The following is a 17,500-nucleotide window of genomic DNA, read 5'->3' as shown; positions in this document are numbered from 1 at the left end:
CATTCATTACAGTTCATATTCCAGAAATCACGAATAAAAGGATGGAATAATTCATCAGACCTCTCGGCCCCTGTCATCACCATGAAGGACAACGTTCACCATGATTGTTGTCGTCACATCCACATTTTTGGTCGTCTTGGCGGTCCTGCTCCGATCTGTCTCCGCAGCTTGACAGTATCATTCTCGCCCCCATCTTTCCCCCTCTTAACTCAACGTCACCGTCCCAGCTGACTCTGATAATGTCGAAAGTGACTTGATCTTTGTCGCTCGTTATCAGGGCTTTGTCCCAGGTAGCTATGGTCCTGCCGAACTGGGCCTACATGTTCCGAGATAACGGACATTTGGTATGGTCTGGACTCGGATATTACGGTGACTGGACTGCCAATTTCCGACCTGACGTCTTTAATGGCAAACCCGTGCTTCGTGCTACGCAAGGGTCAATGAATGAAGGAGTGTGGTCTGATGCACGGCAATTATGGGATTCCCGATGACAATTACAAATTTATCAAAAATTTTCAAGCTCGAAGCCATCACCATCTTTCTGTCCATGAGTTTTTGGTTCTCGATGGTAAGACGATCTTGATTGAGAGTCCTATTATTACCATCCACGACTTGCAGCCGTACAATGGAGAGAAGGAGCAGGATTGGATCCTTGCTGGTAGCTTCCAAGGTGAGATCTCTATAGTTTCTCACTTTTTCCTGTCGCTAATATCTTCTCATCTCCAGAAGTTGACATTGAGACCGGAGGAGTTCTTTTCGAATGGAACAGTCTTGAACATGTTGATCCTTCCTGTGAATGAAAGAATCCTGGGCAAAGCGAAACAAACACCGACTAACCTCCTCGTAGACAGTGCTCTCCCCTAAAGGGCGGCCGAGGCACCTCTGTCGGCTACGGTACCGGCGCCGCCGATGCCTACAACTACTTTTACGTCAACAATATCGCTAAAGGTAACCACGGCAACTACCTCATCCCTGCGCGAAATTATGCTGCTATATTCAAGATCAACGGTACCAGCGGAGATTTCACTAGGCAACTGGATGGTTTTCACAAACGATCTTCTTTCAAAGTCGAACCCGAAGCTCGATTCGCTTACCAGCACGACGCTCGATATATCTCCCGCTCCCAACGGCATGATCGAAACGATCCCCCTCCACGACAAGACTGCTCATTCGATTGATGAAACCATCAGCAGCTTCTCTCGAGCCCTTATATCCAACCCAACCACGCCGCCGGTATAGTCTCTGCCCTCCGGTCATACCCTGCACCCGATGGTTTGCTCGCCTACTCCCAAGGTAACGCCCAACTCTTGCCCAATGACAACACTTTTGCCAACTGGGGTCAAGCCGGAGCCATCACCGAGTTCAAGGAGGATGGCAAAGTTCTCTTCCATGCATACTTGGATTCCCAGCCGGAAGGGCAATTTGTCCAGAGTTAACAGGGGATTTAGATACAACTGGATCGGTATTTCTTTAGAAGAACCTGCTATTGATGTTTTGAGGGGCCAGGGAGATGGCAAACCGGTTAACATCCATGTTTCGTGCAACGGTGATACCCAAGCTGCTGCTTGGCAATTTTATGCGGAGGGCGATTTGGGATTCAATGAGAAATTTGTTTTGGGAGAAGTCATTAGAGTCGGTTCTGAGGCACATTTGGAAGTAAAAAACTTGGCAGAGGATGAGGGAGTACGTTACTGTGCCGAAGCCGTCAATGCTGAAAGGAACATCCTTGCATCTTTGAAAACCTTATCTTCCACAGACCGGAGCTTTGCTGGGTCTAATTATTTGGACCACATCAATTGCTTCTTCGCATGCGAACAACCAGATCTTCCTTCATAGCTGGATGTTATATAGTAGGATGACCTAGGAGTCTTCTCAATTATTGACAGTAAAGCCGTCCCTCAGCCTGTATTTCATATGGTAACTTGTACAGAAGATAAATAAGATGCACGGCATAATAACGAATGGGGCTCGACATCTTTTGTTATGCCGGCACGTCAGTTCCACGCAGCCAGTGAATTGACCTCCACCTTCGTTAATCGCCCAAAATGAGCGATGCTATAAAATGAGGCATTCCCATTCTTTCTTTCCACAGACTGCAAATGCACAATGACCTGCCGCAACAAAGCACTTCCATCCGTTCCTTCCCCCTCTTCAATTCCTTCGGACCAGCCCACAAGCCCTGTCGCATCTGCTAAATCCCCACGCCTCCATTCATCCCCAGTCCTCCTCCATCCGCTGCCACCAGCATCGGCCATGAAAGAGGAGTCGGTATTACAAAGTGAGCTTGAGCTCAACCGGCAGACCAAGCAGCTTCAAAGGGAGAGAGAGCTAGAGGAAGCGCTCCAGGACCAAGTTTGGCAACTCGAACGCGCTGCTGCCAGGGAAGAGCAAGGCACATGGTCGCGACGGCAGCAAGAGAATAGTAAATTGAAAGACCGCCCAAACGATGATAAATGGGGAAAAACACAAGGCTTTAGTAGGCCACCACAAGCTTACGAGCTCTATCAGGCTATTGACAAGCATGATATTGACTTTATCATGCGTGTGAGAGACCATGCTTTCAAGTTGCTTCTCCAAAAGAACGGATCGGAGTTTCCGATTGTTTATGCTGCAAGGCTTGGGGAAGGATGGAGAGATATCGTCATCTTGCTCGTAGGAACGCTGTCTAGGTGCGGTCATGATATACAGGCTTTCTGGGGTGCTGACGGCAGTGCTTGTAGATATGTGAATCACCTCGAGCCCGAGGACTTTGTAAAAAAGGAGACGAAGGATACTCTCAAGGGACTCCGTGAGTATACTGGGATGACACTCTCTCGCTCCTTTACTGACTGTGTTGTATAGGTACTAATGTGTGTATCGACGCCCAGTCATCTTGGCTGTACTAACAAATCTATATCCTTAGCTCAAACTAGCAATTGACAACTCTCTTCATTCTTCTTCCCCCCACCTCCTCTCATCATACCTCCAAGTCCTCATCATGTCTGAAGGCGATTCATTTCTCCACAAAGCCATCTACGACCTCACCCTTCTCCTTCGCGCATCCCCTCTTCGGACGAGCAAACCTGTCGCTGAAGCGGAAGAGATGGTGAGGCGGTTCAGTACAAAGGAATTGAGAGGGGTGGCGGGAGGAGTGGGCGAGGTGGAGGAGTACGTGGCAAATGCGGCATTGGATCTTATAATCATGGCGATATGGAGTTTGGCTGCTGGACAGCTGGATTTGGAGATTCTTCCAGTTAGTACCGCGCTTTTCTTGTCGTTCCGTTAAAAAGGGAGTATGAGAGGCTGATGGGGCGAAACAGACTCATACATTTGCTAGGGACCTTCGGACCTATCAAATGTTCAACGAAGCTCTGCAAGAACACTCGACACAGATATCGAAAGCAAATCCAAGGGTGAGAAAAATGTTGAAAGCAATGCAAGAGCTTGGAGGCGATAGCAAGAAGAGTGTAAGAAGCAGGTTACGCGATGTTGCCCAATTCTTTGATGAGGGAGAATTGTAACGATATGCCGATTATATTTGCTTATCTTTATAACATGGTTTAATTTTCGGAAATGTGGTTATGTTAATCACAGACGTCCTTATGAGAAAAGATCAAAGAAGTCATGATGCACTTGTTGTACCTTTAAAGACCACACCCTTGCTTCTATCGTAAAATGATTCATCTCATCTGTAAAATAACCTAGATAAGATTTCCTGAGGGTGTAAAAGAGGATCAATCATCAAATTGTCTTGATCGATATACTGTTCAATCTGCACAAAATTACCAGGCGTCCTGTCTGCCTTTGACTGCCTCTTCCAGAGGACGACAACCTTCGGCCCACATCCTCATTACGCCATTTTAATCGCACCACTCAACGTCCCATCTTAAGCTCGCGCAGCCTCAACAGCCTTGGCAGCAGCCTCATCCAGCCCATCTATACGAAGCAAACACATGTCAGCGAGACAAACTCATACGGGCAATCTCACAGCGGCATGGGACTTACCGAAGGGGAAGATCTTCAAACCAGACTCCCTGATCATCTGCTTAGCCTCCTCTTCCTTGGTACCCTGTAACCTGACGACAAGAGGAATCTCGAGGTGGAGTTCCTTGGTAGCCTTGATGATACCCTCGGCAATGACGTCGCATCGCATAATACCACCGACTATTAAGTTGACAGACAGTATTTGTCAGTTTTGATTCAGAGTAGAAGATCAAAACTTGAAACGCACAGATGTTTACAAAGATAGACTTGACGTTCTTGGAAGTCAAGAGGAGCTCGAAAGCCTTCTTGACGGCTTCGGCGGTAGCACCACCACCAACGTCGAGCTAAAAACCTCATCAGCTGTGCGCGCCACGCATCCTTCGGCGTTTACTGTACTCACGAAGTTGGCGGGAGAACCACCGTGGAGGTTGAGGACGTCCATGGTAGCCATAGCAAGACCGGCACCGTTAACGAGACAGCCAATGTCACCGTCAAGCTTGATAAAGTTGAGACCGTACTCGGCAGCCTCGACTTCCTGAGCATCCTCCTGGGTGGTGTCTCGGAGCTTGAAGACATCCTTCTGTCGGAAATCGGCGTTGTCGTCGAAACCAAACTTGGCGTCCATACTACAGCTCACTTAGTTGCGAACCTCTTTTATACCCAAGATGCACTTACCAGAGAACCTGGCCGTTGCTCAACTCAGCCAAGGGGTTGATCTCAATCTGGGTAGAGTCCTTCTCCTTGAAAATGGTGTACAACTTGCCAAAGACGTCGGCAGCGTTCTTCTGGGCGTTCTCCTTGAATCCAAGCTTCTTCGCGAGCTCCAAAGCCTCCGCGTGGCTGATACCGTTGTCAAAGTCCAAGGGAGTGGTGATGATGGCATCGGGAGTCTCCTTGGCAACGTCTTCAATGTTCATACCGCCCTGGCTGGAGGTGACGAGCACGGGCCCGCCTGTGGTTCGGTCGTTGAGGATAGCGGCGTAATACTCTTTTTGAGGGGGCATTCGCTCGGCGAGCATGACGGCGTTACAGATTCGGCCGGCGGCACCAGTTTGTTTGGTGATGAGCTTGTACCCAAGCATCTTCTCGGCGTACTCCTTGGCCTGAGCGGGACTGTAAAACAGCAAGCGCTCCTTCAGCCCAAATAAAAGACAAAAGACCCGTAGTTGAGAATATCAAGAAAACTCACGAGTCGACCATCTGCACACCACCCTGGAAACCAGAGTCAAAGTGGCCCTTTCCTCGGCCACCAGCCAACACTTGAGCCTTGATCACAAGCTCGTCCTTGCCTATTCACGCCGACTATCAGCATATCGCCCGAGTAGACTTTTGGAGAGGTGTACCCGGCTGTCGGCCGGTTATCTGCATGTATGGAAAACACTTACCGAAGCTCTTAGCAACGCTCTCAGCCTCGGCTGCGGAGAAGGCAGGGAGAGCCTTGGGTGTGGGGATACCATACTGTTGTTGTGAGCGGCAGCGGGTGAAAAGAAGTGAGCGAGTCAGCTGCCTGTTGTGCTGTGCTGGGAACGTTGTCTGTGGGAGCGAGAGTGTGCTTACAGAATTCAGAAGCTGGACGGACTGGTACTCGTGGATAGAGAGGCTCCTCTTCTGCTGAGAAACGGTCTTGAGGGGCTGTTTACACCGTCGAGGCGACAAAAGTCAGCATCCGTACTCCTCAACGCGGCGGTCCCCAGCGACGAAGCTGCCAGCGGCGTTCCCGTGGACAGTTTTGAATGGGAAAAGTTGTGGTGCGTACCTTGACAGCGGCACGGGCTTGCTTGAATCCTCGGATCATGGTGTATGAAGGCGGCAACGGGCGTTTTGAAAGGAAAAGTGGAGAGAAAATGTTATGACGGTAAAAACATTCAGGTGGAGACGGGGGAGGGTGACGGAATTCGGGTCGACTTGCGGCACTATATTCGGAGATAACCCCGACAACCATTGCCGCAAACAACTCCGTATGGTGCTGTGGTAGTTTCCATTAAACCATCTTCTATAACAAGCATGCATCGCAAGAGAACGAAAGAAAGAAATAAGATATAGTATGATCATCCCACTCTCCACAAAATATCCCATGTATATACCACAAGGACCCTCGAGTTTATGTCGTGAAGCTTTTTTCACCTCCCGTCAGCGTCTGATCCCAGTATCCGCAACTGTCACTCACATTCCAAGGATCTTGAAAGGCGGGGATGATCCTCCTGGTTCACCCTGAAGCTCACACTCGACCTATTCATGCGGCGTCAGATCCTGGTCAATACCGGCCAACCAAATAAGACAGAAACCTACGAAGTGCGAGCCCCTCTCTACACCCCTGTCAATCATCACCAACGTAGCAATAACGTCCTCCACCTCTGCTGTCCCGTGCAACTCCTTTGCGCCGTTCACATTATCGTCGACCCAACACTTGACTACACCCAGAGGCTTGTCGAGAGGTGACTGAAGGAAGTAGATACCGACGTCACCCGCTCCGAGCTTGAGAGGGATACGAAGACGAGCAGTAGGTCGGTCGGCGTACCTATGTATTCTACATCAGCTCTACCTCTGAAAAAGACGTGTGTGATACTTACCAGTAATGTCTGTCTTCGACGACATTGCCCTTGGCTGGCGGGTGATAAGTGGCCCATCCATTACCAAAGAACAATGTCGGCGGCAAGGGGTTCACTAAATCACTGGCGGCCACACAGAACGGTTCAATCTCCCTAAACGCCTGCACATCATGCGGCCTGTCCGCAAGCCTGATCTGAGGTACTCTCAAGCCTTGGTACCTATCCGACAATGACGACCCAATAGAAGATCCATCTCCAGGGTCCTGTCCAGGCATACCTTTTCGCAAACCTACACCTCCAAGTAAAGACGGTGTCCCAGCGACGGTGTTGTCACCCTCAGTCCCGAGCGCAGGGACGTCGTACCCATGTCCGTTGATGGCTGACCAGCCAGCACAGATTTGGGATTGGAGGTAAGAGATGAGCACGTCGGCGATAAGATCGTGCCCAGCAAAGTTGGGGTGGTTCGGGTCGACATAGTACGCTGAACGGGCTTTGTCGGGTGTTCCAAGGTAATGTTCGTACAAGACACCTTTGGTACTGATTAATCCAGATGTGTGGTTAACATGGTAACATTCATATTTATGACTTTAGAGTTAACTTACCTGATATGCGGAACATCGTAGAACTGACCGACGACGTTGTGCAAAAGCTCAGGACCAGCAAAACCGTTCTGAGCCTGGACTTGTAAACTAAAGTGACCAAGAATGATCACTGCAGGCATCTCGGGTCGGACAAGGACAGATCGGACAAGAAGTTCAAAGTGCTGCAACCACTCGGGATCACTTGGGTACCTTATCAGTTCCTTTTTCTTTTTCACGTCCTAATGCCGCAATATAAACTCACTTGGGATCAGCAGAGTCGAATTCGAGAATGACAAGATCAGTCTTATCAGGCAAGTGGTGGCTGTTGCAATACGCATAGTACGCAGAATCGGTCTTGGGCGTGGCACCGTTAGTGAGTTCATTGGCGGGATGAGGGAAAACAGTGTTCCACCAGTCAAACACTCGGTGGGGGTAGCACTTTTCGTGTGTAGGGTCGTCTCCCGCACCAGTACACGCGGAAACTGTTAAGCTCGGTTGTCAGCTTATCCGGTTCTTTCTATCTGTGACAGATTATGTAGCGCCCTCACCTGAACCACCCAGGATACTAATCGTGATTGGCGCACCGCTCATCGCCTTTTGAAGGATTCTCTGCACTCGCGCACCGGTACCAGTGTGCAGACGGCTTCTCAACAGCTCAAATTGACCCCTTTTGGCCGCGATAGCATCTCCAGGACCAAAGACAGGGCAGAACTCGAACGGCGCGGGATCGGTAAGAGAGTGGTTGAGATAATCTCGCGGGATAAGGTGCGCAGTATCGTACGTCTGGTGATGGCCATCCGAACCATTTGAAGCTAGTATACCGAATCAGTTGGCCTTCATGTAGATGAATTGGAATGGCGAAGATGGTGGGCACGTACAGAAGACGAGCTTCAAGAAGATGAGAAGGCCCACCACGGCCGTCACAAGCATCCAGCCTTTCTGTGTCAGGCCTGTCATCGTACTTTTCTGTCAGCACATCCGTCCACCCTCTAAGCCCCCGAATCTACGTACCAAATTTGCTACCTTTTCCCTTTCTTCCCATCAACCCCTTGAGCCTAAACCCAAACTTCCTTCTTCCTGCTAATCCTTTTCGCTCATTCACGTTCCGCTTCTCGCCAATGCCTACACCGGCAGCGGTACCAGCGCTCGCTCTTCTCGGGGTATCGCCTGCGCCAGCCTCGTGGTCAGCGTCGGGAAAATACTCTGCCTCGACATGAGCCCCAACGGTCGCACCAGCTGCGTCTGGATGGGCGTGGACATGCCCGCTTGGGTAGTGGGACATGGGAGTGTCGGGTTCTGCAGCGGACGGGACGTTTGCCGGGTGGTTTCTTGGCCTGAGCATGGGTCGTGGGGATGGATGAAGTGTCAAGACAAATACTCTTTCTTTCTTCCTTCTTCCTTCCTTGCAATCCCTATTCGGTTCTTAGCACGCATCTAGACGCGTCAAAACCCTAGAGTAGATCTTACAAAGTTGGTGCCTTACGTAATAACTTTCTTCATGCTTTTATTTTTACATCGTCACACTCAACGACCACGTGGCACTGTTTGTATCATTACTATCCAACCGAAACGCGAGATCATCTGGCAATACACATCCATATAAATAACTAGTAAAAAGTTGATTAGAAAATGAATCAAGCCAAGACATCGACTCTTCGTACAAAATATACGTAACCACATTACTACTACTACTACTGCGTTCTGATTTAATGGAACAACTTCCTCTTTGGTTTTTCTTCCGGCACCACTTTGATATGCTGATGATTTGACGGTCTCCCCACATGATGCGAACAACAATCAATATTCTTCACCCACTCATCTCCATCATCTTCCTCATCTGCACTAATACCCGTAATCTCCGTGGGGGGCTGCGCCACACTGCCCGAACACTCTTCAGACCCACAAGAGCACATCATCTTATCCTTCCCTGAGCCAACGAGCAGATCCGAAAGGGTGCATCGGATTGAAGGCTCAACAGCGAGCATGCGCAAGATCGCCGAACGGGATTCTCGAGGTAGAAGACGGAAGATGGATTCAGCACCGCCACTTTTGAAAGTACGGGTGGAGGAGATGCTGGCAGCACGTTCCCGTTTGGCTTGAGTCTCCGCTCTACTCTCTGGCGTACTTTCCTTCTTCTCTGCACCGGCGTCAGCGGCATTGATTGGGTTGCCTCGGTGGTCGACTGTAGGTGTAGAGGGCTGGCTAGTGGGGCTAGATACAGCCCTGCTCCTTCCCCTATGTTCGTCCTTCACGGCCAAACTCGAAGGAGGCAAAGTACCTTGTCTCTTGGGCTGCAGAGGCGCAAGCCCGCCCTTGGTGGCGTACCTGTTCGCAGGCACGGAAACAATAGAATCGCTTCTCCTCGGGAAGCTGAGGTCTGAAGGATCCTTGTGCTTCCCATTGTTGTCATCACGGAGATGAAGTTGAGCAAGTTGAGCCTCACCGGAAGATGAGCTCGTGGGAGAGCCTTGAAGATGGCCGTTGTTTCTCGGAGGCGAATCGGGCGATCCCTTGTGCGTGTCAACGGCGGTTTCTCCGCTGATGTTGGACTCGGCCCTGAAAGGCAAAGAGCTAGAACCATCAGGCAGAAGCCCATGAGGGCCGCCGACTTTGGTATGCCCGCCCTCATTCCCGTTCGCAAGGCTTGGCGCAGGGGTGGGCACGGGAGGCTTCATACAAAGTTCAGGATGGGTGTTTACATAGAGCCTGAATGACATGTCCGTCTTGTAATCGGGGATCTTCCAAGGGAATCGACGGAGAATCATGCACATGAAGATGATGGCGCAAGACCAGACATCGGTCAATCGTGGATCGTACTGGTTCTTGCTGAGGACCTCGGGCGCCAAATAAGGATCAGACCCGACAACACCAGTCGCTGGAATTTGGTGCTTGCCAGGGTAGTGGAAAACGGTGGCTGTACCGAAATCAATGAGTTTGACAATGTTTTCAGAAGTCATGACACAGTTATCAAGCTTGAGATCTCGGTGAGCAAGACCCATCGAGTGAAGGTAGTTGACACCGTCGACGATCTGACGGAAGACACAGTAGATTTCCGGACGAGACATCTTGCCAGACATGACAACAGAGAACAAGTCATAAGGAGCGTACTCCATAATCTGTGCAGATTTATTTAATTCTTGTTTCATTCCGATATCACTTGTACTCACCTCGTAGTAATGATTGTGGTCATTAACAATATCCACGGTCTCAATCACATTCACATGCCTCAACGTCACACCCACACAAAACTCTGCCGTAACCTTTCGCTGGTACTCCTTCTCCGTCTCTCCTTGCCTTCTTGGCCTAAATTCCTTGACCGCATACAAAGCTCCGCCGGTCTTGGAGCTTCCCTTGATCAAGCGCACAGTACCGCCCGCACCGCTGCCGAGAACCTTGCCCCATTTACCATACTTTTTGGAGAGAGCAGCGTGGGTGGCTTCGTGGAGAGATGGGTGCGTCAGCGCGACGACAGGATGGGGCACACCAGGGTATTCAGAGGCGTTCTTGGGAGTGGCGTAACCGGACACATCGGCGGGAGTCATGCTGGGACTACTAGCAGCTGATCTGGGGCTTTCGACGCCAGTCATCTGCAACGTCTGGGTCCTACTAGGAGCAGCGCTGCCCACCGTGCTCTCCACAGGAGTGTGTCCCTTTTCCTTCCTCTTCTTATCCTTCTTGTCGCCATGTCCAAAGAATGACGCAAGGGAAGAGTGTGACTTCTCACCTTCGTTATCTCTGTGATGATGACGTATAAAGCCCATAAGATGGGCGGTGTGCGCACCATGATCCTTATCCTTGTCATGACGAGAGTGAGCAGGGGTGGCTTGGGCATTCGTCATGCCGCCTCCCCCAGCTGCCAAGCCGCTGAAACCACTACCACGACGCTGCATGCCAGGCGTAGCAGCGTTCATTGAAGGCGAGCTCGGCGTTGACGGGCCAGAGGTTTCATGGTGATGATCATTAGCATGCTTATCTCGTCCACCCAATGTATGGTTCAGGAACCGTCGCAAATCATGCAAGGGATGGTGATGTTTTGAAGGTTGCCTTGTTGCTGTAGGAGATTGATGAGGACTGGAAGGCGCTGTTTGAGCACGAGGCTGAGGTTCTCGTGCTTCGGGTGCCGGAGATGTTGTATTGACAGACGTCGAAGAAGGTGCGGCAACCGCAGGGGTAAAGGCGAGGATGGGAGGAAGGGTCTTGTTATGGGTAGCAAAAAATTGTTCGCCGTCGATAGGTCGAGCAGCAGGTGACGCTCTACGACTAGTCGCATTTTCGTCCTAGATAAGATTATCAGCTCACCTGACCAATTGTTGATCTCACTGATAAAGACTCGGCTAAAAGTGTACAAAGATGAAGCGCACAGAAAGAACAGGAGATGAAGCGGGATCCACACGCCGTTTTTTGGCGACATACTCTGATGGCCGAGTGCGGCCATCCCAAGTGATCCAAGCGTAGATAGGAGGACGTTTGCTCAATTTTGAGCGTTGTGAGGAGCGATGACAAGCAGGCGTTGGGGGACGCGTGCGGGTCATGGTAAAGCACAAGATGGGGATCCAGGGGATCTTAAAGCCAGCGGGCGTAGAGGGGCGACAAGACGCCGATGCGAGGTCTTGACCAAGAGAGCCAAGCCAAGTCTAGTGTCAAAATAGTGACGACCAAGATAACACGAATGAGGATGTTGATACAGTGACAAAGTCTCTGGCACTTTTGAAAATCGAGACAAAGGTAAAGACTGCACGAAGCACCGCGAAAATGCTGCAAGGAAATGGGAGAAGCGAGACGGCCAGATATAAAAAGGAGGAAGGCGGAGGAAGGCCGAGGAACGCGCAGAAATGGGCGGATAGAAGGACAGAACATCTATGCTCTCCCCGCGGTGCCGATCTCCCCCTTTCCGGCATGCATCACCATCACAAAAGCCACACCGAGAACAGCACTCAAAACCGATCAAAAAAAGAAAAAGAAAAAAACAACAACACCAGAACGAGAATCGAAACAATGACTCACCCATCTGGGATCCGGATGCCAGATACCTCCTCTACTGGGTACCTTGGACAACTTGTGATGTCCATCCCGCGTATATATCGCTGCCGCTCCGACAGGCTGCTCCATGTCCACCGTATGAAGAGTATTTTCGTCATCATCCGAATACCTCATCTGCCTTGAGCGCTCGTCCGTGATATCAGCTTCTTCCCCAATATCACTCTCATTCTCAGTCGGTGTCAAGTTGCCCGGCGATGGAAGACCGTCGTGAGCAGTGAGCATCTTGCGGCCTTCGGCCGTAATGAGCGAGAGTCGACGACCTTCGTTATCGGCAAAGTCGATAGAGGAGAGAGGGATTGAAGGGTTCGAAGACAGCATGGCTGAATGTTGTTTGTTTTTGTAAACGTAGAAAAAAGAGTCGTGAAGCCAGGGAGACGTAGTCGATAGTCGAAAAAACTGAAACGCAGGCTACGACCGCCGAATACGCAAGGTGAACAATGTAAATGTCGACAATACTGTGGATGGAAAAGTACTGGCTATAAGCACATCGAAGAACTTGAAGGAATGGTATTGATGTAATGAGACGTCGAGATGCCGATGCGTAATGTGGTGATTACAGAATTATATGCCGAGATGGATACTTCTGATTTCGTTGCGAGATCGGCAGGATATTATTAGTCGGTGATGCGATGACCAAATAAACCTCCACGCTGGTGCTTTCTGGGGTATATGAAAGTAGTGAAGGTAAACAAGTGGGGTAGAGAGAAGATGGAAAGACGATGATGGGGAGATGTGGAGAGATGGACAGAAATAACTTGAGATTACGGCGGCGCTGCCGAGAACTTGGCTTTCACCGGCTTCTTGTGACTCCGCTCTTTTTCCTCTTGGCTGAGTTATTCTTTCGCTCGTCGCAGAGGTACTGCAGTCGAATATCCCCTTTTGCAGGCTCAGTTGCTGGATACAAGATGTATGTGCAAATAAGAATAATTCATTACAATCGAAAGTAGGGGTGTATCCTTTCCACCCACTGTACCCGTCTTTCAAGCTCATTTGTGTCGTCAATCATCAAGCCCGTCATCGGCCTCGGGCCTACCTGCCCCATTTTTGCCGTTTCTTTCTCCGCGTGCTGTTGGTTTTGGGTGCCTTACCGGGCTCTCGGTGCGTTCTCCTCAATGCTCATTCGCCGGATAACAAAATGCGGGAGAAATTCGATTTGGATTACACTTTAGTCCCTGGAGTTTTGTAATCACTTGTTTTTCTTCGCCTTTTGTGGCTCTTGGGTTTTCTCGCTTATATCCGCTTATAGCCAGAACGAAAACGGGCCGAAGTCCCCAAACTCTCGCGCTCTCTCTCTCTCTCTTCTTCCTTTTTCTTTTTCTGCCTCTGTGGATGTGTACATACGTTACATGGTTTACGAGTAGTGTTATCCGCTGCTGCAGTTTCGACCCATGCACAGCCGCAAATGAATCCTATTTTATACAAATGCAATTGACTCGAAAATGTCAACTGCTACAGCCCCAATAAGGCACGTCACCTCTTCGGCGGTAATTGAAGGCCTCGCGCGAGATATCGAACAAACGGTGCGGTGGCCGTTTGAAGAGCATGTGCTTAATTTATGTCCTTGGTAAAAAAGATGGGGCACCAACGTCATGCAAGGATGCCGCCGCTTCTTGAAACATGTGGGGCAGCAGCTGTTAGTAATAATTAAATACTACATGGTCGTGCGTGCTTCATTCATCACACCTATTCCAGACTCTGCAAATGCCACTCTGTTTCCTTATTACTAGGACTCGCTTTAATCCCCCTATACAATAGTGATAGTATGATTAGGAAGCTGCAGGGGCACTTGCAGGTGGCTACGATTCGGTGTTGAAATGCACAGCCACTACTATTATTCGTTAGCTACGTCCCCTTGTACATGTTGTTGTTGCTCGCTGATTCCTTCTTGTTGTAAATAAACTTCTCTTCTTTTTTTCGTGCATCCAAAGTCTACCACCTAACCTTCACAGCATCTTGCGTCTATCCCCCAACCGCAACGTCAAGACAGCAACTGCCAGCATCTAAGCTCTAAGAACCCAATCTCATCAACCCCCAGCTCGTACCACTCAATCCTAAAACCCAGATAGAACTGAAACCGAAGAAACGGCTCAGATTAATTATGTGCCACGGATTTTGGGAATTATTACTCGCTGACGTCATATCCAAACTCAGGCACCCAGTGCTGACGAACCCACGGACTTCTAGCCCGTGTCTCCGTTCATCGCTCGTCCTCGGCCGTCGTTGTTTCGCTTTCTCCGGTCGGTGGAGATCAATTGTTTCTTGTTTTTTTTGGGCCTCCATCCTTTCCGCCTCCTTCATCTGTCGGTGCCGTTAATAATTTAGTCATTCACCGGCATCATTTTCGGATTTGGCCGATCCGAGCAGCGAGGGAGCGTCGCGTGCGGTCATTGGTGGAAGCAAGCGAGAGTGGCATTTCATCGTGTTGCTCTGTGGTTTCTCTTTCTTGCTTCTTGTTGCCTTTCTCTTTGTTATTCTGCTTCTTGCTTCTTGTTGCTAATGCTTATAGGTTAGTCTGGTTATGCTTGAATTGCATGTATATAACAAGTAAGTGTCCAGCCTTCCTGATTACTCTGGGTATTTGGTGAAGAGGATGCTCAAAGTGGTCGTGCGAAGTCATGAAAGAACCTGGTCACATTTCTCAACGAAGTGGAGAAAACACCTCTCCTGAGGCTTTGTCTAGGTTGACTCTTGACAAAGGACAGCAGGGGGAAGGTCTTCCATTGAGTTTAGCACAAGACATGCCAGGCTTGATCATATTTCGTGGCACATACGGCGCTTACTGTTTGGGCATTTCCTATCTTTTGGGTGTGAATCATAAACGTTCGCGGTATTTCGCCATTAACAACTTGATTATTCAACACTGGGGATAAGTCATGTTTTCGGACCGGCCCAGTTCTAGATCCAAGGCTAACGGTTCGCCCGATTCAAGTGACAGCTTATGTAGATGGAAGGAACAGTCTGGCTTTGACATATTAAACTTGACTCACAGCTCGCACCTATCATCCTTGCCGCAGTTTCACCTACTTCTCAAGGCTGGTGCATCTATGGAGAACAAGGCCATTCATTGTCCCTCTCAGCCCTGTCAGCGGCCTATGTTCACAGGTACTACGCGGTACGAGTAGCATGTCTCGATATGCCTTTATGGTTTCGTTGTTGCTTTCGCTGGAAAGCGGGAAATGGTTCCTCTTCTTTCTTTGTCGTCGTCAGGCACAGACTGTCATACATTTGCGGGCCCTGATATATCACACATCGTCATTCTGGATTTTGAATACATAGAGAATCGAGACAGAGAAGAGCTTGTTATTGTGATGTTCGTCTATGCATTGCACTTGGCCAGTAGTCATCGTCTCGCTCTGCAAAAGCACTTTTTTGGGCACGGAAAGGCACCTTTCCGCTGATTTGTGCAACAAGTGCTGTGGGCCAGAAATACTTTGCCCAGGATCTCGCTGCGGCATCAGAGATGTGGTTATCAGCAAAAAAAGCGTAGCAATCGCAGCATAATATCAATTTTTCGCATCATCTCGTTTTCCTTTGTATATAATCTTTCTTTTTATAATATCATCATTGCATCCCCGTTTCTAATCCACTTTTGCCCATGGACGACCCCGAGAAAGGCTTTTCGCCCACATCGACGCCCACTACCACAGCTCCACCAACTCGCCTTTCGTCCCCCTTCCTGCAACATGTCTCTTTCGCCCACATCCCCAATCTCCATACGCAGCCTCAGCACTCTTCATCTCTACTCCATATAGGTCTCCGGAGACGCAGATTAATATCCCAAATCATTATTGCTCTAGGAATATTGAGCGTTGTTGGGTGGGTGGTACTGGGAGAATATGAGATGCGAGACGTCATAACTGTCATTAGTCCGGAAGGTGTGATATTTTCTCCATTGTTAAGAGGTAATGTCCGTGCTAACTATTTTGTGAAAAAAGGAAAAGGACAACAACGTCCTCACGACGCACCCATACCTGGTGTCGTACTAGGTACCAACGGAAAACCTATGCCGCTCCCCGACATCGAGCCGACGGAACCTACGGACGTCCAGGAAAGCTCGCAATATCTGCCCACCCCGCAAGAAGGAGACAAAGGCGATGAAGGAGGTCTTAGTTTCGCAGAAAAAATGGCAAAGCTCGCCCATATATCACCGCAAAAATGGGGCCTCGATCTTTCCTCATCAAGATTATTAAACGGTCTTGAACTCTGGCCGTCCAATCCACCGATCAACGAGTCCGCTGAAGCGCTCTCTGTACTGGGACACTTTGCGGATGACGTCTACAATTATGGACCGGACACGATTGGAGAGTATAGAAAACATTTGCGGGCGTTTATCAACGTTGGGTGGCCGAAAGAGTTGAAGGGGGTTTTGACAAAGGGTTTGGACAGGTTTACGAGAAGTGACGAAGGGCCGGTAGAAGGAGAAGAGGGATATTGGGATTGGGATAGGGAAAAATATGTGTGGCAGACGGACAAGGATTTGAGACACGCGGAGAGTCAAGAAGTTGGGAGCTGGAAGGATTGGAGGATGGATTATGAAGGCTGGAAATGGGATCTTTTGACTGATGAGTGAGTAATCTCGCATTCCGAATGTTGTGCTACTGTACTAATGTCGCCGATATTTCAGCGATGCTAATAAATGGGTCAAGAAAAATCTGGCAGGAACCAAAATTCAAGAAGTATGGGATAGCCTTCCTCACGGTATCTTACGTGCCGATACATTGCGTTATCTGCTTGTTCTCCTCCGAGGAGGAATTTACTCTGACACGGACACTGTCCTTCTCAAGTCGCCATCACATTGGGGTCATGGTGCTCGACTGTGGAATGAGGGTGAGGGATGGTTGGATGAGGATCAGAAGAAGAGGTTGGAAGAGGGAGCTCAGATTGACGAGGTACTTGGGAAGCCGAGTGTGATTGTTGGTCTAGAAGCGGATGTTGGGGATAGAGAAGACTGGCATGACTGGTGGCCTCGACCTGTAAGCTATAACTTGAATCTCAAAAAATGCCCCTTTCATTGACATTCCCAGATACAAATGGTTCAATGGACAATGGCTTCAACTCCCTCCCATCCAATCGCGCTGAGCGCCGTCCTTCGCATCCTCCATTCTACCGCCACTGCCATTTCCTGGGCACACGAAAACGCACGTGTTGTCAATATCCTCAAAGACCAAGGCCGCTACAAGAACGCCCAAGATCTTGCATCCGTCTCTGTCCTAAATGAACCCAAGAACGGAGGGCCGATAGGTGTGATGGCTTGGACAGGGCCTGGAGTGTGGACGGATGCGGTCTTGAGTTATCTTAGAGTCAAGTATGGAATAAAGTGGGTGGATTTCAAAGGGATACAAGAGCCTTTGCGAGTTGGGGATGTTG

General features: G+C 49.6%; 6 protein-coding genes across 7 annotated transcripts in view; 3 read left to right on the top strand and 3 right to left on the bottom strand.

The window, feature by feature from the left end:
- Window positions 1-444: 444 nt before the first annotated feature.
- Window positions 445-864, top strand: CNBA7080 (hypothetical protein; the record flags this gene model as incomplete). Its single annotated transcript, XM_772494.1, has 3 exons — window positions 445-670; window positions 727-792; window positions 848-864. The coding sequence occupies 3 exons, from the start codon at window positions 445-447 to the stop codon at window positions 862-864; spliced, it is 309 nt and encodes a 102-aa protein (XP_777587.1).
- Window positions 865-2,106: 1,242 nt separating this feature from the next.
- CNBA7070 (hypothetical protein) lies at window positions 2,107-3,500 on the top strand (the record flags this gene model as incomplete). Its single annotated transcript, XM_772493.1, has 4 exons — window positions 2,107-2,788; window positions 2,842-2,849; window positions 2,903-3,232; window positions 3,300-3,500. 4 exons carry the CDS (start codon window positions 2,107-2,109, stop codon window positions 3,498-3,500), a joined length of 1,221 nt encoding a protein of 406 aa, XP_777586.1.
- A 365-nt stretch (window positions 3,501-3,865) lies between these two features.
- On the bottom strand, window positions 3,866-5,758 carry CNBA7060 (hypothetical protein; the record flags this gene model as incomplete). The annotated part of the gene is made up of 9 exons (XM_772492.1): window positions 3,866-3,915; window positions 3,985-4,143; window positions 4,211-4,307; window positions 4,364-4,589; window positions 4,639-5,076; window positions 5,153-5,252; window positions 5,349-5,421; window positions 5,521-5,595; window positions 5,720-5,758. 9 exons carry the CDS (start codon window positions 5,756-5,758, stop codon window positions 3,866-3,868), a joined length of 1,257 nt encoding a protein of 418 aa, XP_777585.1.
- A 306-nt stretch (window positions 5,759-6,064) lies between these two features.
- CNBA7050 (hypothetical protein) lies at window positions 6,065-8,435 on the bottom strand (the record flags this gene model as incomplete). 2 transcript variants are annotated; one of them, XM_772490.1, is made up of 10 exons in its annotated part: window positions 6,065-6,077; window positions 6,131-6,192; window positions 6,253-6,481; window positions 6,534-7,049; window positions 7,115-7,294; window positions 7,356-7,575; window positions 7,642-7,905; window positions 7,972-8,043; window positions 8,105-8,260; window positions 8,327-8,435. In XM_772490.1, 10 exons carry the CDS (start codon window positions 8,433-8,435, stop codon window positions 6,065-6,067), a joined length of 1,821 nt encoding a protein of 606 aa, XP_777583.1. The 2 variants fall into 2 exon arrangements, with proteins under 2 accessions (XP_777583.1, XP_777584.1); XM_772491.1 differs by having other exon boundaries at window positions 8,105-8,435.
- A 364-nt stretch (window positions 8,436-8,799) lies between these two features.
- CNBA7040 (hypothetical protein) lies at window positions 8,800-12,451 on the bottom strand (the record flags this gene model as incomplete). The annotated part of the gene is made up of 2 exons (XM_772489.1): window positions 8,800-11,370; window positions 12,098-12,451. 2 exons carry the CDS (start codon window positions 12,449-12,451, stop codon window positions 8,800-8,802), a joined length of 2,925 nt encoding a protein of 974 aa, XP_777582.1.
- A 3,277-nt stretch (window positions 12,452-15,728) lies between these two features.
- CNBA7030 (hypothetical protein) overlaps window positions 15,729-17,500 on the top strand; it is a gene marked incomplete at both ends in the record, with an annotated part of 1,992 nt that continues 220 nt past the window's right edge. Inside the window, 4 exons of the mRNA XM_772488.1 lie at window positions 15,729-16,008; window positions 16,069-16,699; window positions 16,758-17,106; window positions 17,158-17,500. The exon at window positions 17,158-17,500 is cut by the window's right edge and continues 12 nt beyond it. Of these exons, the coding sequence (XP_777581.1) occupies window positions 15,729-16,008; window positions 16,069-16,699; window positions 16,758-17,106; window positions 17,158-17,500 (1,603 nt within the window). The remainder of the gene's footprint in view (window positions 16,009-16,068; window positions 16,700-16,757; window positions 17,107-17,157) is intronic.

This window comes from Cryptococcus neoformans, chromosome 1 (genome assembly GCF_000149385.1).
Source record: "Cryptococcus neoformans var. neoformans B-3501A chromosome 1, whole genome shotgun sequence".
Taxonomy (NCBI): domain Eukaryota; kingdom Fungi; phylum Basidiomycota; class Tremellomycetes; order Tremellales; family Cryptococcaceae; genus Cryptococcus; species Cryptococcus deneoformans.
This window is presented reverse-complemented; position numbering and strand designations above follow the sequence as displayed.